Genomic DNA, 27,276 nt, shown 5'->3' on the forward strand with positions numbered 1-27,276 from the left:
AACTTACCTAACCTTATTATAACAAGAGCAATTTATTTTAGCCTAATCCAACTAAACATATTTTAGATACGTATACAGTAATTTAACACTAAAAAAACACAATGAAATATATTTTTTTCGTTAGGTTCAGAATGATTTTGGCGAAATTATTGCATACACAAATTTTCACTTGTCCTATATGGCAAGATGAGCGTTGCTATTTAAGCCAAGATCGCAAGTTCTGCCTATTCGGCACGACATATATATATACACGTATATATATGTACGTAAGTATAGAGTGGAGGGCTGGCTGAGTGTACTGAATTATAAAGTCGCTGCCACATAGTAACTGTACATGAGAATACGTGACAAAAGCATAAGACTTGTCACACTAGAAGCAGAGATCATGGGGCTAGATACCATGTGGGCTAGACGTCAAGGCGCTAGACATCAAGGGGACTAGACATCAGGGGGCTAGATATCAAGGGGAAAGAAATCAAGGAACTAGACATCTAGGAATTAAACATCAAGGGCTAGAATTCAACTAGCCAGATATCAGGGACTAGACATCAAGGAACTAGACATCAAGATACTAGACCCCAACTAGCTAGGCATCATGGGGCTAGACATCAAGAGACTAGACATCAGGGGCTAGATGTTAGGGGGCTATATATGAAGGGGCTAGACATCAGCAGCTATAAATCAAAGAGATGGACATCAAAGGGTTAGACATCAAGGGGCTAGACATCAAGGGACTAGACATCAAGGGACTAGATATTAGGAGCTAGTTATCAAGAGGCTAGATATCAAGGAACTAGACATCAACGAAGTACACATCAAGGGGCTAGACATCAATGAGCTAGACATCAAGGGATTAGACATCAAAGAATTAGTTATCAAGGGGGCTCGATATCAAGGGGCTAGACATCAAAGGAGTAAACATAAAGGGGTTAGACATCAAGGGGATAGACATCAATGAGACATATCAAGGGGTCAGTTATCAAGGGGACTAGACATCAATGAGATAGACATCAAGGAGTTAGACATCAAAGGGGACTAAACATCAAGGGCAAAGATTATAAAGAGTGAAGTCATTCAGAATTTACTCAGTGTTGACGACCTTGACAATCACAGATCCGTTGTTATGCTCGACTCAGAATATCTCAGCAGCTATCAGAGTCTTCATGTGTTCTGCTGTTGTTTTCTCTGTTACCCGAGTGTGTAACTGCCAAGTTGTACCTGCATGGGTTGAGTTACAGCTCCTGGCTCAGCCTCTTAGCTTATATTGACTTGATTTAGCATTTTGTGTTCTTCAAAACCTAATTACACTTACTTAAAAAACTATGTACTACAATGTTTGTTCTACGTACCTAATTAATAAAGCAACAGTAAGGAAGGAGAGTGACTCCTGGTACAGGTAACTAACAGGTAAATAACTCAGTTTGCTTTATTTCTAGTGTATCTGTTTTTATCGTAGATGATTTTTACACACTTGAGTTACTTAGTTGTTTTAACTTTAAACCTTTAAATAATAGTGCACGAACTCAAATGGAAATACGTCACTTTGTCTGACCTTTTCTTAAGGTATCCTATGTAATCTACTGTATGTAAGATAAGTGTACTTATGTGTACCTGAGCCTAAATAAACTTACCACACAGTGAGCTAGAAAAGGTCCTTCTAACTCGAGATTCATCAAAGTTATTAACTTCTTCTCAAATAGCCTATTATTGTCAACTCTAAGTCCCTGCGTATTTTGTATATCGTGATTATATCCCTCTGGTCTACTCTTCAAGTATAATTAGTATTAGTTTCTTATGTCTCCTTGTACTTCACTTTCTTAAAATCTGATGGAACTATCGATGAGGCTTTCTGCTGGCGCCGCTTTGCTGAAACCTGCTGGTATTACCTAGTTAACCTAGTACAAGTATTACCTAGTTAACCTAGTACAAGTATTACCTAGTTAACCTAGTACTAGTATTACCTAGTTAACCTAGTACTAGTATTACCTAGTTAACCTAGTACAAGTATTACCTAGTTAACCTAGTACAAGTATTACCTAGTTAACCTAGTACTAGTATTACCTAGTTAACCTAGTACTAGTATTACCTAGTTAACCTAGTACTAGTATTAGGTTAGCTAGTTTTGCCTGTGCTTCTCAAGAGAAACATTTGATGTGTACTTCTGATGATATACTCGGTGTAATGTCTACACTCGGATCTGTTTCTTTATATGTTGTTTAGAGAATCAGAATCTCTCAAGCTGTGTTCCATGTCCTGTCTTCTCACTCCCAATCCTATTTTAATTACTTTACATCTACCATACACAAATAACCCGCACATAGGGGAGAGGAGTTTACGACGACGTTTCGGTCCGATTTGGACCATTTACATCTACCAGGTATGAAAACTAGCAGCTACTATCCTAACGCACTTTTGTTTAGTACAGTTATCGTGGAGTTTCTCTATTTTCTCACTGTAATCTTACTGGTTAATATATGTATACTAGGTCGGCCATTAATACTGACATAATGTAATTAACATCTTCTGGCAAATGTTGTGTATACTCACCTAGTTGTTGTTGCAGGGGTCGAGTCACAGTGTGTGTGTGTGTACTCACCTATTTGTACTCACCTATTTGTGGTTGCAGGAGTCGAGTCACAGCTCCTGGCCCCGCCTCTTCGCTGATTGCTACTAGGTCCTCTCTCTCCCTGCCCCATGAGCTCTATCATACCTCGCCTTAAAACTATGTATGGTTCCTGCCTCCACCACATCACTTTCTAGGCTATTCCATGGCCTGACTACTCTATGACTGAAGAAATACTTCCTAACATCCCTTTGATTCATCTGAGTCTTCAACTTCCAATTGTGACCTCTTGTGTCTGTGTCCCATCTCTGGCACATCCCGTCTTTGTCCACCTCGTCTATTCCGCGCAGTATTTTATATGTCGTTATCATGTCTCCCCTGACCCTCCTGGCCTCCAGTGTCGTCAGGTTGATTTCCCTCAACCTTTCTTCATAGGACAATCCCCGTAGCTCTGGGACTAGTCTTGTTGCAAACCTTTGCACTTTCTCTAATTTCTTGACGTGCTTGACTAGGTGTGGATTCCAAACTGGTGCTGCATACTACAGTATGGGCCTGACGTAGATGGTATACAGAGTCTTAAACGAATCCTTACTGAGGTATCGGAACGCTATCCGTAGGTTTGCCAGGCGCCCGTATGCTGCAGCAGTTATCTGATTGATGTGCGCCTCAGGAGATATGCTCGGTGTTATACTCACCCCCAGATCCTTTTCCTTGAGTGAGGTTTGCAGTCTTTGGCCATCTAAACTATATTGTGTCTGCGGTCTTCTTTGCCCTTCCCCAATCTTCATGACTTTGCATTTGGCAGGGTTAAATTCAAGGAGCCAGTTACTGGACCAGGCTTGTAGCCTGTCCAGGTCTCTTTGTAGTCCTGCCTGATCCTCGTCCGATTTGATTCTTCTCATTAACTTCACATCATCTGCAAACAAGGACACTTCTGAGTCTATCCCTTCCGTTATGTCGTTCACGTATATCAAGAACAGCACAGGTCCTAGGACTGACCCCTGTGGAACCCCGCTTGTCACAGGCGCCCACTCTGACACCTCGTCGCGTACCATGACTCGTTGTTGCCTCCCTGTCAGATATTCTCTGATCCATTGCAGTGTCTTTCCTGTTATGTGTGCCTGGTCCTCTAGCTTTTGCAGTACCCTCTTGTGAGGAACTGTGTCGAAGGCCTTCTTGCAGTCCAAAATGTGTGTGTGTGTGTGTGTGTGTGTGTGTGTGTGTGTGTGTGTGTGTGTGTGTGTGTGTGTGTGTGTGTGTGTGTGTGTGTGTGTGTGTGTGTGTGTGTACTCACCTAGTTGTACTCGCCTAGGTGAGGTTGCAGGGGTCGAGTCCTAGCTCCTGACCCCGCCTCTTCACTGGTCGCTGCTAGGTCACTCTCCCTGAACCGTGAGCTTTATCATACCTCTGCTTAAAGCTATGTATTGATCCTGCCTCCACCACATCGCTTCCCAAGCTATTCCACTTCCCGACTACTCTGTGGCTAAAAAAATATTTCCTAACATCCCTATGATTCATCTGTGTCTTCAACTTCCAACTGTGACCCCTTGTTGCTGCGTCCCATCTCTGGAACATTCTGTCTTTGTCCACCTTGTCAATTCCTCTCGTTATCATGTGTGTGTGTGTGTGTGTGTGTGTGTGTGTATGTACTCACCTATTTGTACTCACCTATTTGTGGTTGCAGGGGTCGATTCATAGCTCCTGGCCCCGCCTCTTCGCTGAATGCTACTAGGTCCTCTCTCTCCCTGCTCAATGAGCTTTATCATACCTCGCCTTAAAACTATGTATGGTTCCCGCCTCCACTACGTCACTTTCTAGGCTATTCCACGGCCTGACTTCTCTATGACTGAAGAAATACTTCCTAACATCCCTTTGATTCATCTGAGTCTTCAACTTCCAATTGTGACCTCTTGTGTTTGTGTCCCTTCTCTGGAACATCCCGTCTTTGTCCACCTTGTCTATTCCGCGCAGTATTTTATATGTCGTTATCATGTCTCCCTTGACCCTCCTGGCCTCCAGTGTCGTCAGACCGATTTCCCTCAACCTTTCTTCGTAGGACAATCCCCTTAGCTCTGGGACTAGTCTTGTTGCAAACCTTTGCACTTTCTCTAATTTCTTGACGTGCTTGACTAGGTGTGGATTCCAAACTGGTGCTGCATACTCCAGTATGGGCCTGACGTAAATGGTATACAGAGTCTTGAACGAATCCTTACTGAGGTATCGGAACGCTATCCGTAGGTTTGCCAGGCGCCCGTATGCTGCAGCAGTTATCTGATTGATGTGCGCCTCAGGAGATATGCTCGGTGTTATACTCACCCCCAGATCTTTTTCCTTGAGTGAGGTTTGCAGTCTTTGGCCATCTAAACTATATTGTGTCTGCGGTCTTCTTTGCCCTTCCCCAATCTTCATGACTTTGCATTTGGCAGGGTTAAACTCAAGGAGCCAGTTGCTGGACCAGGCTTTTAGCCTGTCCGGGTCTCTTTGTAGTCCTGCCTGATCCTCATCCGATTTGATTCTTCTCATTAACTTCACATCATCTGCAAATAAGGACACTTCTGAGTCTATCCCTTCCGTTATGTCATTCACATATACCAAGAACAGCACATGTTCTAGGACTGACCCCTGTGGAACCCCGCTTGTCACAGGCGCCCACTCTGACACCTTGTCACGTACCATGACTCGTTGTTGCCTCCCTGTCAGGTATTCTCTGATTCACTGCAGTGCCTTTCCTGTTATGTGTGCCTGATCCTCTAGCTTTTGCAGTAACCTCTTGTGAGGAACTGTGTCGAAGGCCTTCTTGCAGTCCAAAAAAATGCAGTCGATCCACCCCTCTCTCTCTTGTCTTACTTCTGTCACCTTGTCATAAAACTCCAGTAGATTTGTGACACAGGATTTTTCCTTCCCTGAAACCGTGCTGGTTGTCAATTATATACTTGTTTCTTTCCAGGTGCTCCACCACTCTCCTCCTGATGATCTTCTCCATGACTTTGCATACTATACACGTTAGTGATACAGGTCTGTAGTTTAGTGCCTCATGTCTGCCTCCCTTTTTAAAAATTGGAACTACATTTGCCATCTTCCATACCTCAGGGAGTTGCTCAGTTTCAAATGATGTGTTGAAGATCTTTGTTAATGGCACACACAATATCTCTGCTCCCTCTTTAAGGACCCACGGAGAGATGTTGTCTGGTCCCACCGCCTTTGAGGTGTCAAGTTCGCATAGCAGCTTCTTCACCTCCTCCTTGGTTATATGTACCTCATCCAGCACTTGCTGGTGTACCCCCCTGTTCTGTTTTCCTGGAGTCCTACTGGTTTCCACTGTAAATACTTCTTTAAATCTCGTGTTGAGCTCATGACATACCTCTCGGTCGTTTCTTGTGTGAACTCCCCATCACCCTTCCTCAGTCTAATTACCTGGTCCTTGACTGTTGTTTTCCTCCTGATGCGGCTATACAACAGCTTCGGGTCAGACTTGACTTTCGATGCTATGTCATTTTCATATTGTCGCTGAGCCTCCCTTCTTATCTGTGCATATTCGTTTCTGGCTCTTCGGCTAATCTCTTTATTTTCCTGAGTTCTCTGTCTTCTGTACCTTTTCCATTCTCTAGTACATCTAGTTTTTGCCTCCCTACACCTTTGGGTGAACCAAGGACTCGTTCTGTTCTTCCCATTTTTTTCTGTTTCCCTTGGGAACAAACCTCTCCTCTGCCTCCTTGCATTTTGTTGCCACATAGTCTATCATTTCTTGTACTGGTTTTCCTGTCAGTTCCCTCTCCCACTGAATGTCTTGCAGGAAGTTCCTCATGCCTGAGTAGTTCCCCCTTTTGTAGTTTGTTTTTTCCCAACCTATTCCTGCTACTCTCTCCACTTGAAGCTCAACTATGTAGTCGAAGCACAGAACCACATGATCACTAGCTCCCAGGGGCCTTTCATACATGATATCCTCGATGTCCGAACTACTCAAGGTGAATACAAGGCCCAGTCTTGCTGGTTCATCCACTCCTCTCTCTCTGGTAGTGTCTCTAACATGTTGATGCATGAGGTTTTCCAGTACCACATCCATCATCTTGACTCTCCATGTTTTGGGACCCCCATGGGGCTCCAGGTTTTCCCAGTCAATCTCCTTGTGATTGAAATCACCCATAACTAGTAACTTTGCTCCCCCCATGTGTGCTCTCCTGGCCACCTCGGCTAGTGTGTCGACCATTGCTCTGTTGCTCTCATCGTATTCTTCTCTTGACCTCCTGCAGTTCTGTGGTGGGTTGTACATTACTGCAATTATCACCTTATGTCCCTCAGACTGGATTGTTCCTACTAAGTAGTCCCTTTCGCCCGTGCCATCCATTCCTTCCATTTTCTCAAAACCCCACTGGTTTTTAATGAGCAGTGCAACTCCTCCTCCCCCTCTCCTCCGTCTTTCCTGAGGATTTGATATCCAGATGGAAAAATTGAATCTGTTATTATTCTGGTGAGTTTTGTTTCTGTGAGTGCTATTATGTCTGGGGATGTCTCCTTGATCCTTTCATGCCACTCCTCATACTTATTTGTTATTCCATCTGCATTTGTATACCACACCTTCAACTTCTTTTCTAAGACTGTGGTCTGGGAGGTATATTGGGGTTGGGGAAGTGGGAGACCTGATAAGGAACTATGGGTGGTTGCTGTGGGGGTGGAGTTTGTAATGCAGTGGGTGGGGGCATTGGATATGGCATGGGTGTTTTTGTTTAGAGTGTTTGGTTGCACTGGGGTTGACCTGGTTGGGGGCTTCTATAGGAAGTTTTGAGGGAGGCTGTATTTGATCTTCTTCCTGTGTCTGGGATCTCCTGTCTGTCTTCTCCATCCCCTCTCTTTCCTCTTTTCGCCTTTGTACCTTCTCTCTCAGTTTCTGCCTTTCTTCTTGTGTTCTGTCACGGTCGAGATACACCTTCCTGTATGCCGTCATGTCCCTTAATCGTGCTTTCTCCTGCAGGATCCTGTTCCGAGTCGATTCTGCCTTGAAAGTCACTTTCACTGGCAAGGTTCTTTTTTTTACAAACCCCCCTATTCTCCGAAAATTTTCCAGCTGGGTCATGTCGTCTTCTCCTATTGCTTTTATGATGCTTTCAATTGCTTTTTATTCCCCTTGTTTTCTTGCTTCATATGTTTCCCCTTCAACTTCCTGGAGCCCATACACAAAGACTGACCTCTCCCTTTCATTCTCCCACTGCATATCCTTGTGTATCCACTCATTCAATTTAATTTCCTCCATTGCAGCTTTCCTTTCTTCAGTTTCACTAGCTATTGTACTTGGGCTCAGTGGCCTGTCATTTTCCCTTCTCGGCTTTCCCTGGGCTCTGCTGTGGTCTGTTAGGGCCTCCACATATAGCTTAACTCTTTCATTTACTACAGTCTCCTCTGATAGAGCTTCTACATGCAGTTTTGCTCCTTCTTTCCCTACAGTCCCCTTATTTGTCTCTGATGTCAATCCCAAAATGTTCTTTAGTTCTTTAGGCTGTTTCAGATTTTTCAGTTCCTCTTCTAAACTCTGTATCCTAGCCTCTGCTGCTTTGACTTGCACCTCCCACTTCCTGCTTTCCATATCTATCCTCTCTTCCATTCTCATGCTGTGTGTGTGTACTCACCTAATTGTACTCACCTAATTGTGGTTTCAGGGGTCGAGACTCAGCTCCTGGCCCCGCCTCTTCACTGATCGCTACTGGATCCTCTCTCTCTCTGCTTCCTGAGCTTTGTCATACCTCTTCTTAAAACTATGTATGGTTCCTGCCTCCACTACTTCACTTGCTAGGCTATTCCACTTGCTGACAACTCTATGACTGAAGAAATACTTCCTAACGTCCCTGTGACTCGTCTGAGTCTTCAGCTTCCAGTTGTGACCCCTTGTCCCTGTGTCCCCTCTCTGGAACATCCTATCTCTGTCCACCTTGTCTATTCCCCGCAGTATCTTGTATGTCGTTGTGTGTGTGCGTGTGTGTGTGTGTGTGTGTGTGTGTGTGTGTGTATGTATGTGTACTCACCTACATGTACTCACCAATATGTCAACGGGTTTAGTTCTCTTAACCTCTCATTTAACATCCCCCCTTTCCCTTAGCTCCGGGACAAATTTCGCTGCAGACCTCTACATTTTCTCCAGTTTCTTACCATGCTTGACCAGGTGTGAGCTCCATATTGGTGCTGTGTACTCAAACATGGGCCTGATGTACACCGTATACAGTGTCTTGAATGACTCCTTACTTACATTTCTGAAAGCTAGTCTTAGACTTGCTAGATTCGCATTTTCTGCAGCCGCTATTAGGTTGATATGCGCCTCAGGTGACAAGCTCAGCATTTTATTCACCATGAAGTCCTTCACTGAATGAGGATTGCAGCCTTTGCCATCAGTTCCCAGCCTATACTCCATCGGTGGTCTTCAATGCCCTTCCCTAATCTGTGTGTGGGTGTGCTTCATGTTTCATCAAACTTGAAGACTAACTTTCGGTTCTCCTTCCTGTCTCTGGCGTCTTTGTATTTTCTCAGTTATTCCCACTCCTTTCTTGTTCTGTCCCGATCTAAGCACACCTGTTGATGTTTTTCTGATTGCCTTAACGGTAGATTCTGTTACATGATACTCTCTTGCAATCTGTGTGTGTGTGTTTTTGTGTGTGTGTACTCACCTATTTGTACTCATCTATTTGTGGTTGCAGAAGTCGATTCGTAGCTCCTGGCCCTGCCTCTTTGCTAGTCGTTACTAAGTCCAGGAACTCTATCATACCTCTTCTTACAGCTATGTATGGATCCTGCTTCTACTACATCACTCTCTAGATTATTCCACTTCCTGACAACTCTATAACTAAAGAAATACTTCATAACATCCCTGTGACTCATCTGAATTTTCACCTTCCAGTTGTGATCCCTTGTTGCTGTGTCCTATCTCTGAAACATCTTGTCTCTATCTAACTTGTCAATTCCTCTCAGTATTTTATGGCGTTATCATGTTTCCCCTGTCTCTCCTGTTCTTCAGTGTCGTCAGGTCGATTTCCATAACCTCTCCTCGTAGGACATACCCGTTAGCTCCGGGACTAATCTTGTTGCAAACCTTTGCCCTTTCCCTAATTTCTTGACGTGCTTGACCAGGTGTGGGTTCCATACTGGTGCTGCTTACTCCAATATGGGTCTCACGTACACGGTGTACAGAATCTTGAACGATTCCTTGCTAAGGTGTCGAAACGCTATTCTTAGGTTTGCCAGGCGCCGATATGTTACAGCAGTTATTTGGTTAATGTGTGCCTTAGGAGATATGCTCAGTATTATACTCACACCAAGATCCTTTTCCTTGAGTAAGATTTGCAGTCTTTGACCCCCTAGCCTGCACTCTGTCTGCGGTCTTCTGTGACCTTCCCAATCTTCATGATTTTGCACTTGGTGCGGTTAACTCTAAGAGCCAGTTGTTGGACCAGGCTGGCAGCCTGTCCAGATCTTTTTCTAGTTCTACCTGATGATCATCCACTTGAATTCTCCGCATTAGCTTCACATCGTCTGCAAACAGGGACACCTTTGAATCTATCCCTTCCGTAGTCATTCACATATACCAGAAACAGCACTAGTCCTAGGACTGACCCTTGTGGAACCCCGCTATTCACAGGTGCCCACTCTGACACCCCGTCACGTACCATCAATAGCTGCTTCCTTCCTGACATGCTTTCTCTGATCCATTTCAGTAACTTTCTGTTATTCCTGCCTGCTCCTCTAGCTTTTGCACTAACCTCTTGTGTGGAACTGTGAGGAAATACAAAATACCCGTCCCTCTCTCTCCTGTCTTACTATCCTCACCTTGTCGTAAACTCCAGTAGGTTTGTGACACAGGATTTACCCTTTCTGAAACCGTGCTGGTTATCGTGTATAAGCTCATTCCTTTCTAGGTGCTCCACCAGTCTCTTCCTGATGATCTTCTGCATAACTCTGAGACGGAGCTGCAAGTCCGTCTCTAATACAACTTACTCAACATTCTCCACCTGACTCTTAACACTATACTCATGTACTCTACCCAGGTAGATCTGCTTGTGACGTGAGAGAAACGTAGCCAATTAATGGTCCAATTTTCCTTTCAGTTACATCAAAATATTTTAATCTTGTACGCTGCTATTACACCTTCCTTGTAGGTAGAAGGTACATTGATACCGACATTTACAGTCAGAATGATCGAGTTCATAAGTTTAGAAGCACCTCTGTTGTTTTCATTCCCGAGGATCAGGACGTTGTGACGTAACGGTTTAGAAAACATAAGAGTTGAACAATGAGACACTTGTGCAACATCTAGGAAACTGTTGGCTGGCGAAACGTTTCCTCGATAAAGATTCCCAAATGATGAACAAGTGTCTCATTCTTCATTAAGACTTTGCGCTTTACACACTGACTTGTTTCTATAACTTATCGGGCTACTTCTCCAAATCTCCAGGAACTTCAGTGGCGTCCTCCTCCAAACCTGTGGTTCGGTCTGTTTTTGTCTTCAGCGAATTTAGTCATATCTCATTTTATTCCCTCATCAAGGTCATTATTTATGATGAACAATAATGGGCCCGAAGCTGATCCTTGTGGAACGCCACTCGTGACTAGTCCTCCTTCTGACTGCACCTTATTGTTGCATATTTGGTGAGCCATGCCTCAATCCAGGAGAGATCGTTTCCTCCTAAATCACGTGCTGCTGCTGCTGCTGCTTATTTTCATGTTGATAATGGTGTAAAATACCGAACAAGCTGTTAAGTAAGACACATTGTTCCAGAACATAGAGCTGAACTTTTCTCCAAGCTGAGGGACTGACCACCTCAAATTATTTCTCCAAGGTTGTTGGAATGATTTCAACAGTAAAGATACTCTTCCGCTTCACATGTGTCTAACTCATCAACGTATTTCCACTTTATTATATTTTATCATTGTTCTCTATTTTAAATGACTTACTAAAGAAAGTCAGTATATTTGTCAGGCTTGATCGGTCCTTTTATGGATCTATGTTATTAAACATTAATCAAATCATGATCAGTCAAGGTAGATTCTAATTATATTGTGAAATAATGGAGTCTAATTAATTTTCCACTATTAAGGGTTAGAAAGGATATAGAACAGCATTGGTTTGGTAACAGAGTTTTGCATGAGTGGAACAAACTCCCGAGTAGCGTAATTGAAGCTAAAACCTTGTGGGTTAGTGCTCCTTTCTTATGTTCTTACATCAGTCTGACTGTAAGGTAATGTGATCGAGAGGACTAGTCTCCTGTGTTTAGAGATGGCATTAGTCAATCTCCGACCAGTGAGGCACGATGCCCGTTTACAGTCATATATTGGGAAGACGAGTCGGCGGCTCATTAAGTTCAATCTTGCATTCTTTAAGAATCCTAAGTACACCACTACTAATCTTCACTAAACTTGTCTATTTAAACAGGTGGACCGATTAAAGCAAAATAAATTCTTGGATGCTTTAAACAGTCTACAGTTACAAGTATTCATCACCTACCCGAAGGTTGAGGGACTGATTACCTCGACTTTTGCATATACTTCCACAGTCTTGGACTGATGAAGCCACTGGATGGCAAAAAGTCTATGAAGATATCCAGATATTGCTCACCTATCTAGTTGATAAATATGTCTGACAATATGTGTGTTGCAAGCAGGTGTTGGTTTTCGTTTGTTTGAGATTAACGGTATCTGTTATTAAGTGATCTTGAAGCTCAAATACCATTGGGTATTTGTCGACTTGGAAACATAAACACAAATGAAGTATAGTGTAATCCTTTATTGACTACGTCTCTCCCACACAGTAGACTTAATCAAGTCACAAACAGATCTACCTAGGTAAAGAGTACGTGAGTATATATAGTGCGGAGAGTCAGGTGGAGCATGTTGGGTAGGTTGTGTTTGAGAAGGACCAGTAAGGGACCTACCCAACATTCTCCACTTTGATAAATTAGACAAATTGATAAATTGTGTCGAATTTATCAACGTGTCGGTTCTCTGAACCATTCATCTACATTCTCCACCTTACTTTCTACACCATATATACTCCTGGACTCCATACTCAGGTAGATCTGTTTGTGACCAGATAAAGCCCACTGTGTGGGCGAAACGTTGCCAGTAGAGGATCGCATTATACTGGATTTGTATTTATTTTTCCATTGTGTCGGTATTTTATACCAGTTACCTCGATTCTGTTGACATACTCTTACGACGATATGATCCATACTTTGTTTACCTCGCGCTCTGTTCTCTCGTTTAAGATTAGCAGCCTCTGTTTCCCCGATCTATACTCCGTCACCGGTCTTCTTTCATCTTCCCAAAACTCATAAATTTGCACTTGCTGGGATATTAAGTTAAAACAATCTGAAAATCCCAGTTTTATCACAAAGATTCGTGATACAACAAACGGAAATATTCAGAAAAACAGGAAAGTTTCTCCTCGTTAAGAAGTATTTTTTATATTAATTTTGTGGGTTGCCAATTTGTCATTTTTTCCAGTTATAGCAAATTTGTTTTTTCAAAATATCAAAATCAAATATTTTTTACAGGATTGTAGAGAATTTTGAATAGAATTCGAGCGCGAAAAATAAGCTGAAAACAAATGAAAATCAGCGGATTTATGGAATTTTAAAGTTTAAGGGGGCCGTCGGGCAAAATCTGTAACTCTGTTGTTTACCGTCCGATTTTCTCCAGTTTCGGTACACAAGACAAAGTGGTTTCACTCTTTCTTGTTAAGATTTAATTAAGGTTTGAAGCTGATCGGAAGAAACATTCACGAGTTATTACAAGGGAAACAATTTGCTTAATTAACTGGAAAAAAACTAAAATTAACACAGTGTGACAAGCCATGATTAAGTAAAGCCAATCAATAGTAAAAAAGTTTGAAGCCGATCAGGCAGTGAATTCTTTAGTAATTAATCTGAATGTTTTTATTCAAATGTTTTCCTGAACTGTTTTATTTAGTAAAAATATCAAATCTGCGCCTACAAGAAATGAATTTATTATACAATATATCGTCAACAATATTTTAAAACCAGTTAGAAGAATCATTTTTTTTTAGTTATTGAGTAAATAAATGAACATTACTGTTCGTTCAATAAAATTTACTAATTAGGACTTATGTCACCCAGTGTCAGCTTGAACCTTGTGTCCGGGAACCCACACCAGTGGTTCAAGTTTGAAGCCGGTCAGAAGAGTCATTCTCCAGCTACGACAAAGATCATAGCGATTCTGACTTTTTTTTACTAATTTGCTACAGCAACAAATTTGATGAATTAGACACATGTGCAACACCTGGTCATCTACACATGTGCAACATCTGTGTATCTTTATTTTACAGATGTTGAATCTAACAGTGACAGTGTCAGTACAATACAGAGAAGACTAGAAAAGTAGGTAATCAGTTCCTCAGTCTCTCAGAATTATATATAGAATTCAGTAGATGAGGGTATCAGTCCCTCAGCCTGGGAGCAGGTGTTGAGCCTCGTTGAATCTGGATGGGGGTGCAGCAGGTGAAGGCACTGTCGCTGGTAGGTGGGGCCCACTCCAGTATATGAACTCCCATCTTCCTGCCTGTGCTCCACTTTTAACGAGACTACAGCACCTGCACCCAGGCTGAGGGACTGATAACCTCATCTTCTATTGACTTCTGTACACAGTTCTGAGAGACTGAGGAAGTGATTTACCTCCTGTTTTACAGTCTTCCCTGTATGTCTCTGTACCGATGACTTCACTGTTTGGTGAAACATCTACAAAATAAAGATACCCAGGTGTTGCACATGTGTAGATACCCAGGTGTTGCACATGTGTAGATACACAGGTGTTGCACATGTGTAGATACACAGGTGTTGCACATGTGTCTACTTTTATCTCTTTCGTCGGTACTGTTTACCACTGATACAGCTTAAACAAACGTGCTCGCACGATAATGGAAATTAATATGTGATAAGTAAAACATATGTGCGACATTTAGGTATCTTTATTCCAGAACGTTTCGCCTACAGAGTACGCTTCTTCAGTCGAGTACAGAGGCAGCAGAAGCAATAAAGATGGAAAGACGATGTAATGAGTCCACCATCCTTGAAGAAGGAATTTTGAGGTGGTCAGTCCCTCTGTATTCGACTGAAGAAACCTACTGTGTAGGCGAAACGTTCAGGAATAAAGATACCTAACTGCAGCACATGTGTCTTACTTATCAACTTGTTGATATTGTATGACATTATCATATTCTAACTTAACAGCTGTGATGAACGGTTTCGCCAAACAGTGACTTCATCAGTCTTATACAAAGCAGAAGGGTGTAAGGAGAGGAGTTTGACGTAATCAGTCCCTCAGCCTGGAGTCGATGTGTTCAGTCCATCAATCTTGTAGAATGTACAGCATAGGGCCGTAGACGTGGCTTATATACTATAGTCAGGTGAGGTGAAGCAGGAGGAGGCGGGTTCATAGTGGTACCATCCACTAGTCGAAGTAGGTCTTCGTCCAAAGGTTGGACAAGTGTTGAAGAATTCTTTGAACTGAACACATCGACTCCAGGCTGAGGGACTGATTACCTCAAACTTCTCCTCTCCTTATGCCTTCCTGCTTTGCATAGGACTGATGAAGCCACTGTGTGGCGAAATATTTCTTCAATAAAGATTTCCATATGATGCATAAGTTTCTCAATTCTTCAACTTAACAGGTACTATCCTGGCCATAAAAGGCAGCAGCCATTAAATACTAAAGGCCTTTGGAACAGGTGATCTGAAATTTACTTAACGTGGTCTAATGGGAATAAAAAGTCGAAGTATTTTATAAATTAAATCGTCAGATCTGTTCCTACACCTTTGAAGTTCACTCTCCACAGGTGCAGAATTTTTTTTTGGCTCTTTTTGTGAACGTTTGAAGCTCCAGTACTGAGGATTTTGAAAGTTATCTGAACCATTCCAGGATGCTGGAAAGGGTTCAACATCTCTGGTCATAGAATCCATGAACATGCTAATTTTTCCAAGAATTTTGCCCTGGTTACCGTGCACAGGAGTTGAAAAAATTATACACGGGTGGATGAGACGTTCTCGAGTTATCAGCGAAATCAAATAAATAGTTGGAGGGTGGAAAAAATTAGGCCGCTTCTAAAAGGTATCCCTTCAAGAATACCTAATTACATTGGACATAATACATGCTAAAGATTCAGGTTAGTAATTCAGCACCTCTGGTCTGTTCTCTTGCCAGAATATCGTTGTTTTCTTTTGGGTTGTGCTCCTGTTTCCAGTGACATGAAGATCATAGTTAGTGGTATATACAGTGTGTGTGTGAGTGTGTGTGTGTGTGTGTGTGAGTGTGTGTGTGTGTGTGTGTGTGTGTGTGTGTGTGTGTGTGTGTGTGTGTGTGTGTGTGTGTGTGTGTGTGTGTGTGTGTGTGTGTGTGTGTGTGTGTGTGTGTGTGTGTGTGTGTGTGTGTGTGTGTGTGTGTGTGTGTGTGTATGTGTGTGTGTGTGTGTGTGTGTGTGTGTGTGTGTGTGTGTGTGTGTGTGTGTGTGTGTGTGTGTGTGTGTGTGTGTGTGTGTGTGTATGTGTGTGTGTGTGTGTGTGTGTGTGTGTGTGTGTGTGTGTGTATGTGTGTGTGTGTGTGTGTGTGTGTGTGTGTGTGTGTGTGTGTGTGTGTGTGTGTGTGTGTGTGTGTGTGTGTGTGTGTGTGTGTATGTGTGTGTGTGTCGGAGTGCCAAGGTCGTACTGCTGCATTAAATCTTTGAGGTGAACCAGTGACAAAAATCAAAGGGAGCAGCGGTGCGGGACTGTGAACTCTGAGCACTGTTACTAACAGTGAATGTGTAGCTGAACACGCCAGGGTAGCACAGTCTTGACCAGCTCTACCGTGCGTGACACGCATTACCTCTCTCATTCACCTCCCGTGACGCACGATAAAGTACAATCTTGTTAAGTGCGTGTGAATGCCACGGGTGAGGGGTGGGTGGAGTGATTCACAGTCCTCGTCTACACACAGCGACAAGGAGACAGAACGGAAGCACGTCACCTTGTCCTTCACATTTACCCAAGGCCAAAAAAAAAACACAAAAAAACAAGAAAATAAAGGCGTTGGTGTGTTATTGTGGAGGACAGATGATGTAGAAATATGTGTCTGACAAGGTTATTTAAAAGTATACTTGGTAAGAGTACAGTGACTGTTGAAGGGTGGACACACTCTTCTGTTTCTCTTACACTTGCCATAGTTTGACGCAAAATTCCACTTAATACAAACACTTTGTTGAAATGTTTTGATCTCGAAAACGAGGCAGGTTCTGAAACTTAGAGTTAATGGAGTTGTATTTACAAATAAGTTTGAAAAAGAATAAATTCTCGGGTTTTAGTTTAACATAATCTGCAAGACCTCAGAGGACAGTCCTCTTTATTTGGTGAAGCAAATATGCAGCAGCAGTCATGACGCATTTTATAACCACAAACGTTGTTTCTCTTCCTCTCTTCTCTAAGGATAAGACAGACCTCCGGCTTGCTCCAGCTGTCACGCGTAATGAGGGTGTTGGCGAGCCTGCTGGTAGTGGGAGCCTTGATAGTAGTGACGGATGGAGGCTGGATGGAAGCATTCTCCCGTAAGTTGTGTAATCATCATGGGCGGAGAAAGAGGTACTTGTAGCGAGTAATGAAGATTAATTGTGTAACTGTTCACAGAGTAGAGGGAGGGAAGGAGAGAATACGCAGCTAGTGAAGAGGGCACCTATCATTTACCTTCATATGCAAAACAACCACAGAGGGAGTTGAACGATAGCCCTAGGTCCTTCATGTTGCAATTAACACATCACGAGCTTGCAATATTTCAGACACGAGTAAGAGATCTCAGCAGATTCGTTCAGAGGAACGCTCTTGCTAAGAGCATCCCTCTGATCTCCTGTTACCTTCATATGTGTTAACTCCGGATGCAATTTAATCTTTTTCACCTCTGAGGCCGTACTGGACGACTCACTAGGCGAAGTCACAACATTTTTGCAGATCTCAGTACCTGAGATATTTATATCACATTGCCAAGTTTTCAGTGATGTGTTTTTAGTACATCTGATAATGTGTCAGTAGTTATCAATATACAATATAGACTATATTATATTTAGTCTCACACCTGAGATAATACAAGAAGCCGGACACTTGCTCTCAGAGGGAAGTTTATCGAAATAATTATGCATTAATAACTCTTATTTTAGTGAATATAAATACTGTAGATATTAAATTCTGCTCGATAAATTCTGAGGGAAACGTGTTACAATTCTGTCTTTTTAGTTCAATGTCATTAAGCAATATAGAGAGAAACACTGTTTAATATCGCCACCTTTTCTGTTCACTTCTGAAGTGTAGGATATAGACTGTGTAGTGCATGTTTTCCAGTGTAGATAAATGATTCAGAGTACCGACAGGATGATGACTTAGACACATGTGCAACACATGGGTTTGATTCCCGGTGAGGGTAGAAACATTGTTTCTATGTTCCCCAACAGTAAAATGGGTACCTGGGTGTTAGATGACTGGTGTAGGTCGCATCCTGAGACAAAACTGACCTAATTTGCCTGAAATGCTTAGCATAACAAGCGGCTTTCTGTATAGTAGTATGTCACTGATGTCAGCTATGGTCTGTATACCTTGTACATGTACTGGTAGAAATAAAGATATTATTATTATTATTATTATTATTATTATTATTATTATTATTATAATTATTATTATTATTAGTAGTAGTAGTAGTAGTAGCAGTAGTAGTAGTAGTAGTAGTAGTAGTATCAAGTTGTCGGTTATCTGAACCATTTATCTGTATTCCTGTCATCTTGGGATCTTGATACAAGGAACTCTACACTGACCTAACCTACAGACATGACGTACTTCCACCTGTGTATTTGTCTAAGGTGACACCACCTTCGACTGCTTCACCTCACCTGTCTGCAGTATATAAGAACTTCATCGAGCATATGTTGTATTATTATCAACGTTAATGGACTGATTACATCGATTCTACACTCAGAGACTGATTACCTAAAACTCCTGATCTTCAAGCATTCTTTTCTGTACTGGACCGAGGAAGCAACTGACTGGCGAAACGTTTGCACAGTAAAGAAACCCAAGTGTTACACAGTGTACACTGTGTACACTGAGTGTGTACTATATACCCTGTTTTAGGGATCAAAGTATAACTGACCGGTGGTGGAGAAGTTACATGCACACTTACCCTATTAAACATTTCTTTAAAAGCCTTTAAAACGAATCCCAACGTGTCGTGGACTATTTTAAGCTTAGCGATTCACATGTTTTAAGCTTTGTGCTTCACATGTTTTAAGCTCTGTGCTTCACATGTTTTAAGCTTTGTGCTTCAAATGTTTTAAGCTTTGTGCTTCACATGTTTTAAATTTTGTTCTTCACGTGTTTTAAACTTTGTGCTTCACATGTTTTAAGCTTTGTGCTTCACATGTTTTAAGCTTTGTGCCTCACATGTTTTAAACTTTGTGCTTCACATGTTTTAAGCTTTGTGCTTCACATGTTTTAAGCTTTGTGCTTCACATGTTTTAAGCTTTGTACTTCACACTGTCACTTTCAAGCATATTTTAAAACATTCGAAAATAACCTAGTTGACCACCTAGAAGGCGCTGTGACAACTGTCAGCCACATACATCACCACACAATTATTCTACGTTGTATTGTCTGCCTTTGAGCTGAAGCTTTTAAATACCGTAATATCTAGGGCCGCAGTTGTGCACCTGGTGTGTGCACTCTTGTTCATCTGTGTTGGCTAGAAGATTAATTAAACATAAGAACGTTAGGAAGGAGGAACACTGCAGCAGGCCTACTAGCCCACACTTGGTAAGTCTTTCTCAAAGTACTTCATAAATTTCCACAAACAAGGAACAAAAGTCACTGTTAAGGAGAAATGAATCAAGGAAGCTGCTAACAAATTTCATTTTCGGACATTATATATACGAAACAACGACAAAGGAAGTTAAATAATAACGCTAGGCCTTTCCTATTGTAATCAACACATCAGAAGCTTGCAATGTTGCAGTTAAATGCACTTGACTCTAAATGACGCTTCAGAGCAAGTATATATCACAAAAGTCAGGCTTTAAGAAAAGAATTACGCCAGTCCGAAGCCTTCACATCAATTTTCAAGAAAAACCCTGAAAGTCACCATAGCAAATCTGGAACAACTCGCAACTAACCCACAGTTTAGAGAGGAAAATTTAAATGACGAATCAGTTGGACATGACCCATTATCAGGTTACTCGATAATGGTACATGGCGGGTCGAAAAATTGTTTTAAAGTTTGCTTTCTCTCATTTCAGAGCAACTTTGCAGAACAGAAATACGATGTTACACCAGGACGTACCTGTGCGCGCAGCTGCTGAACGTGTTCAACATGCAACAGAACATGTTGAATGTGCTAAATTACTGTCGCTCCCTCCTGGGCTCCAGCACACTCCGTCAGACACAGTTATCACCAGGTCAGTAACTAGTAAGACCCCTTGGGAACCCCGGCCTCCATGACCTGTATACTCTTCCTCTCTCCATATGCTGCCTTCACTGTGGCAATGTGTGGTGGGTCATACCTTCACTGTGCCACTGTGTGGTGGGTCATACCTTCACTGTGCCACTGTGTGGTGGGTCATACCTTCACTGTGCTACTGTGTGGTGGGTCATACCTTCACTGTGCCACTGTGTGGTGGGTCATACCTTCACTGTGCCACTGTGGTGGATCATATCTTCACTGTGGCACTGTGTGGTGGGTCATACCTTCATTGTGCCACTGTGTGGTGGGTCATACCTTCATTGTGCCACTGTGTGGTGGGTCATACCTTCATTGTGCCACTGTGTGGTGGTTCATACGTTCACTGTGCCACTGTGTGGTGGGTCATACCTTCATTGTGCCACTGTGTGGTGGTTCATACGTTCACTGTGCCACTGTGTGGTGGTTCATACGTTCACTGTGCCACTGTGTGGTGGGTCATACCTTCACTGTGCCACTGTGTGGTGGGTCATACCTTCACTGTGCCACTGTGTGGTGGGTCATACCTTCACTGTGCCACTGTGTGGTGGGTCATACCTTCATTGTGCCACTGTGTGGTGGTTCATACCTTCACTGTGCCACTGTGTGGTGGTTCATACCTTCACTGTGCCACTGTGTGGTGGGTCATACCTTCACTGTGCCACTGTGTGGTGGGTCATACCTTCATTGTGCCACTGTGTGGTGGTTCATACCTTCACTGTGCCACTGTGTGGTGGTTCATACGTTCACTGTGCCACTGTGTGGTGGGTCATACCTTCACTGTGCCACTGTGTGGTGGGTCATACCTTCATTGTGCCACTGTGTGGTGGGTCATACCTTCATTGTGCCACTGTGTGGTGGTTCATACCTTCATTGTGCTACTGTGTGGTGGGTCATACCTTCACTGTGCCACTGTGTGGTGGGTCATACCTTCACTGTGCTACTGTGTGGTGGGTCATACCTTCACTGTGCTACTGTGTGGTGGGTCATACCTTCACTGTGCCACTGTGTGGTGGGTCATACCTTCACTGTGCTACTGTGTGGTGGGTCATACCTTCACTGTGCCACTGTGTGGTGGGTCATACCTTCACTGTGCCACTGTGTGGTGGGTCATACCTTCACTGTGCTACTGTGTGGTGGGTCATACCTTCACTGTGCCACTGTGTGGTGGGTCATACCTTCACTGTGGTACTGTGTGGTGGGTCATACCTTCACTGTGCCACTGTGTGGTGGGTCATACCTTCACTGTGCCACTGTGTGGTGGGTCATACCTTCACTGTGCTACTGTGTGGTGGGTCATACCTTCACTGTGCCACTGTGTGGTGGGTCATACCTTCACTGTGCTACTGTGTGGTGGGTCATACCTTCACTGTGCCACTGTGTGGTGGGTCATACCTTCACTGTGCTACTGTGTGGTGGGTCATACCTTCACTGTGCCACTGTGTGGTGGGTCATACCTTCACTGTGCCACTGTGTGGTGGGTCATACCTTCACTGTGCCACTGTGTGGTGGGTCATACCTTCACTGTGCCACTGTGTGGTGGGTCATACCTTCACTGTGCCACTGTGTGGTGGGTCATACCTTCACTGTGCCACTGTGTGGTGTGTCATACCTTCACTGTGTCACTGTGTGGTGGGTCATACCTTCACTGTGCCACTGTGTGGTGGGTCATACCTTCACTGTGCCACTGTGTGGTGGGTCATACCTTCACTGTGCCACTGTGTGGTGGGTCATACCTTCACTGTGCCACTGTGTGGTGGGTCATACCTTCATTGTGCCACTGTGTGGTGGTTCATACCTTCACTGTGCCACTGTGTGGTGGTTCATACCTTCACTGTGCCACTGTGTGGTGGGTCATACCTTCACTGTGCCACTGTGTGGTGGGTCATACCTTCATTGTGCCACTGTGTGGTGGTTCATACCTTCACTGTGCCACTGTGTGGTGGTTCATACGTTCACTGTGCCACTGTGTGGTGGGTCATACCTTCACTGTGCCACTGTGTGGTGGGTCATACCTTCATTGTGCCACTGTGTGGTGGGTCATACCTTCATTGTGCCACTGTGTGGTGGTTCATACCTTCATTGTGGTACTGTGTGGTGGGTCATACCTTCACTGTGCCACTGTGTGGTGGGTCATACCTTCACTGTGCTACTGTGTGGTGGGTCATACCTTCACTGTGCTACTGTGTGGTGGGTCATACCTTCACTGTGCCACTGTGTGGTGGGTCATACCTTCACTGTGCTACTGTGTGGTGGGTCATACCTTCACTGTGCCACTGTGTGGTGGGTCATACCTTCACTGTGCCACTGTGTGGTGGGTCATACCTTCACTGTGCTACTGTGTGGTGGGTCATACCTTCACTGTGCCACTGTGTGGTGGGTCATACCTTCACTGTGGTACTGTGTGGTGGGTCATACCTTCACTGTGCCACTGTGTGGTGGGTCATACCTTCACTGTGCCACTGTGTGGTGGGTCATACCTTCACTGTGCTACTGTGTGGTGGGTCATACCTTCACTGTGCCACTGTGTGGTGGGTCATACCTTCACTGTGCTACTGTGTGGTGGGTCATACCTTCACTGTGCCACTGTGTGGTGGGTCATACCTTCACTGTGCTACTGTGTGGTGGGTCATACCTTCACTGTGCCACTGTGTGGTGGGTCATACCTTCACTGTGCCACTGTGTGGTGGGTCATACCTTCACTGTGCCACTGTGTGGTGGGTCATACCTTCACTGTGCCACTGTGTGGTGGGTCATACCTTCACTGTGCCACTGTGTGGTGGGTCATACGTTCACTGTGCCACTGTGTGGTGGGTCATACCTTCACTGTGCCACTGTGTGGTGGGTCATACCTTCACTGTGCCACTGTGTGGTGGGTCATACCTTCACTGTGTCACTGTGTGGTGGGTCATACCTTCACTGTGCCACTGTGTGGTGGGTCATACCTTCACTGTGCCACTGTGTGGTGGGTCATACCTTCACTGTGCCACTGTGTGGTGGGTCATACCTTCACTGTGCTACTGCGGCAATTCCTGCATCTTGCATATCTTTCCTCTCTTGTCTCTTGCTTCTACTCTCTCTCGCTCTCTCTCTCTCTCTCTCTCTCTCTCTCTCTCTCTCTCTCTCTCTCTCTCTCTCTCTCTCTCTCTCTCTCTCTCTCTCTCTCTCTCTCTCTCTCTCTCTCTCTCTCTCTCTCTCTGTTAGTTAATTGATTTTCTTGGAAATTTTCTCAAAAATCTCTACGTTACCAAGTTGGTTCACCATTACTGTAGGATTCCCAGGAGGTTCGTTGGAACACTCTTGCATCCTAAACCCAGTCCTTGCACTGCAAGACAAGCATTTTCTCTATTTTTAATAGCGAAGGATATTTATCCGCCTCTGTTACAGCGCTCTATGACCCTTGTGACTTTGTAAATGCTCCAAGTTGGACCGAAACGTAGTCGTAAGCTCCTCTCTCCTATGTGCGGAAAGGTCTTGTGCGTGAATAAGATAAATGAAACATGGCAAATGCCTTTTCAAGTGTGATAATTGGTTTTGTAAACCGACAAGTTGAAGATTGAGACACTTATACAATATATGGGAATCTTTGTTAAGGAAACGTTTCGTCACACAGTGACTTCATCAGTCCAATACAAAGTAGAAATGGGTTAGGAGAGGAGGAGTTTGAGGTTATACCTGTACGGAACACATCGATTCCAGGCTGAGGGACTGATAACCTCAAACTACTGCTCTCCTAACCCATTTCTAATTTGTATTGGACTGATGAAGCCACTGTGTGGCGAAACATTTCCTTAATACAAATTCCCATATGTTGCATAATTGTCTCAGTATTAATTTTTTCAAGTGTTGAAGAGGCGGACTGAAGATGATCTCTTCCACTCGGCTTCAGAAACTGCATGAATTTCAGTGAACCTGGAACCACCACAACAGACGTAGCTCGGTTGGTAGCGCACTCCGCTCACACGTTAAGTGTCCGTGGTTCGATTTCCGGTAGGGATGGAAACATTGAGTGTGTTTCCTTAAGACACCTGCTGCCCCTCTTCACCTTGCCGTAAGTAGGTACCTGGGTGTTAGACGACGGGTGTGGGTCGCATCCTGGGGACAAAATTAACCAGGGGCTTTCTGTATAGCATGTCACTAATGTTTTTACAGCATATTACATGGCTTTTCCTTTGCAATTTTCAGATATTCGCCAGATTCTACGAATTTTTCCATTAATTTCAGTTTACGGATAAATTTATGTATCTGAAGGCAATGGATAAAATTAATTAAGAGCCCAAACAATTATGAGTTAAAATTATTAATAAAGCGAATGCACAGGAAGAAAACTGATGGGCGGCATTAGAACACATCAGGGTGTGTTTACCTGTAGATGTTTCGCCCACCAGTGGCTTTATCAATACAATACTTAAGACTGGAGAGGCAGGTAAGGGACCGATTTTCACATCTACTCAATCAGTCTTGTGTATTGTACTGATAGAACCACTGGTGTGGTCGAAACATCTACATAGTAGATATATCCAGATGTTGCACATGTGTCTGATTGATCATCTTGTCTGATCTTGTCTGATATTCATCTCGAACATAGGTTCCTCACCTGTACACAGGTTCCCCACCTGTACACAGGTTCCCCACCTATACACAGGTTCCCCACCCATACACAGGTTCCCCACCTGTACACAGGTTCCCCACCTGTACACAGGTTCCCCACCTATACACAGGTTCCCCACCTGTACACAGGTTCCCCACCTGTACACAGGTTCCCCACCTATACACAGGTTCCCCACCTGTACACAGGTTCCCCACCTGTACACTTGTACACTCTTTATACCTCTGGAAAGTACGTACTCTTCGGACTACACCGCACTCCTGTTTGCGTGGAAACTTAATAACAACACAGGTAAAAAAAAAAACTTAAATAATAACGGACACAACAAACACGAAGTATAACAATAAAAAAAAAGAATTACGAGAGTGTTAAGATTCTGGCGTTTACCCACAGATGACCTATTTGATGTGATGAACGGGGTCCACGGGGAGCAACTCTCTGACTGTGTCCTGGCACAAACTGGAGTGGTGAGTCTTGGACTGGCACTTGTCTGCCAGCACACACGTCTCACTCTGATCGTATATTTCCACTTGGGTCTTGATAATCAGTCTATCCCTAACAGCATATTTCTATAATTAAATGAGTGAGTGAGTGAGAGAGAGAGAGAGAGAGAGAGAGAGAGAGAGAGAGAGAGAGAAAGCTAATGTAGGTAACAGTTCCTAATCTGTATATAACGTTAGTAACCATAAACCAAACCTTGTAAAACCCTCTGTAAAGAGAGAGAGAGAGAGAGAGAGAGAGAGAGAGAGAGAGAGAGAGAGAGAGAGAGAGAGAGAGAGAGAGAGAGAGAGAGAGAGAGAGAGAGAGAGAGAGAGAGAGAGAGAGAGAGAGAGAAATACGAATTTCAACTAACACAAGACTGTTTTAGGTGTCACAGGGAGAAGTTAACCAGGCAGCCATCTACCTAGCCTTGGCTGGCACAACAGTCAGCGGGGAGCCAGCCAAACAGAATGCTTTCTTCGACGCCGTCAGCAAGTGTCCAGAGCCAACCAAGTCACAGGTACCACACCCCTGCCTCCCTTGCCAGCTACACCCCTACCTTCCCTGCCAGCCACACCCATACCTTCCCTGCCAGCCACACTCCCCTGCCAGCCACTCCCCTCCCTCTCCTGTCAGCCACACTCCTCCCTTCCCTGCCAGTCACACTCCTCCCTTCCCTGCCAGTCATACCCCTACCTTCCCTGCCAGCCAAATCTCTATCTTACTAGCCAGTCATACCCCTACCATCCCTGCCAGTCACACCCCTACTTTCCCTGCCAGCCACACCCCATACCTTTCGTGCCAGCCACACCCCTACCATCTCTGCCAGCCACACCCCTACCGTCTCTGCCAGCCATACCTCTACCTTCCCTGCCAGCCACACCCCTACCTACCCATGTATACTCAACTCACTTACTCTGCCACGCAGACCTACGTAATCGTAGTCACCCATGCTCACACCCTTATTACAACCTCACCCATCCACGCCCACACTACAACTCACACCACCATCCATGCCCACACCTCAACTCACACTACCATCCATGCCCACACCACAACTCACACTACCATCCATGCCCACACCACAACTCACACTATCATCCACGCCCACACCACAACTCACACTACCATCCACGCCCACACCACAACTCACACTACCATCCATGCCCACACCACAACTCACACTACCATTCACGCCCGCACCACAACTCACACTACCATCCACGCCCACACCACAACTCACACTACCATCTACGCCCACAACACACTCTCTACCAACCACGCGCACACCACCACTCACGCCCACGCCATCACCCACGATTACTGATATCCACGCCCACACCATCAATAACACCCATAAGACTAACCACGCCCACACCACCCACGCCAATACAACCATTAATACCCAAACAGCTACCCACATCCTCATTACAACGCACGTCTGTCCAGCAAACCCACGACCACAGGCACAACACCACATACAAACACACCACCACCCCGAAACACTCACACCACTACCCACACTTACACCACCACCCACAAACACTCACACCACTACCCACATTTACACCACCACCCACAAACACTCACACCACTACCTACCCTCACACCACCACCCACAAACACATCACCACCCCAAAACACTCATACAACCACTCACAAACACTCGCACCACCACCCACAAACACAACACCACCTCCAAAACACTCATACCACCACCAGTCACAAACACTTATACCACCACCAGTCACAAACACTCATACCACCATCCACAAACACTCATACCACCACCCACAAACACACTCTCCCTCCACTACATCAGTTACACTCCATCACTCACACCCTTGTGCTTCGCTAAATACCCACACCACATTAGCTCCGCCCACTCAACCTGTAGATTAAACACCAACCACTTCGTACCACTGCGATAACTGCACTTTCTTATGAGACTAAACACTGACTCACACCCTAACTACTACGTTTTTTCGCCAAGTCAATTACGCACGAGTGCGTCTTGTCAGTTGGTTAATTAGATTTAAATGTCTGGCGGCTACACGAAGGTCAAAGTGTAACAGGAATTAAAATATACGTTAAGTGTATATACATCGAGAGAGATTTACATTTTCAATCTATA

The 27,276-nt window shown here is 44.1% G+C and overlaps 2 protein-coding genes across 2 annotated transcripts in view; one reads left to right on the top strand and one right to left on the bottom strand.

The window, feature by feature from the left end:
• The window catches only part of LOC128699890 (low-density lipoprotein receptor-related protein 4), an 846,819-nt gene that overhangs the window by 471,665 nt on the left and 347,878 nt on the right, over positions 1 to 27,276 (bottom strand). The window lies entirely within an intron of this gene.
• Positions 1 to 27,276, top strand: part of LOC138853007 (uncharacterized) — a 49,415-nt gene that overhangs the window by 18,983 nt on the left and 3,156 nt on the right. The window contains exons 2-5 of the mRNA XM_070087099.1: positions 17,011 to 17,129; positions 19,854 to 20,012; positions 25,056 to 25,129; positions 25,531 to 25,662. Of these exons, the coding sequence (XP_069943200.1) occupies positions 17,011 to 17,129; positions 19,854 to 20,012; positions 25,056 to 25,129; positions 25,531 to 25,662 (484 nt within the window). The remainder of the gene's footprint in view (positions 1 to 17,010; positions 17,130 to 19,853; positions 20,013 to 25,055; positions 25,130 to 25,530; positions 25,663 to 27,276) is intronic.

The sequence above is a fragment of the Cherax quadricarinatus genome, chromosome 20 (genome assembly GCF_038502225.1).
Source record: "Cherax quadricarinatus isolate ZL_2023a chromosome 20, ASM3850222v1, whole genome shotgun sequence".
NCBI lineage: Eukaryota > Metazoa > Arthropoda > Malacostraca > Decapoda > Parastacidae > Cherax > Cherax quadricarinatus.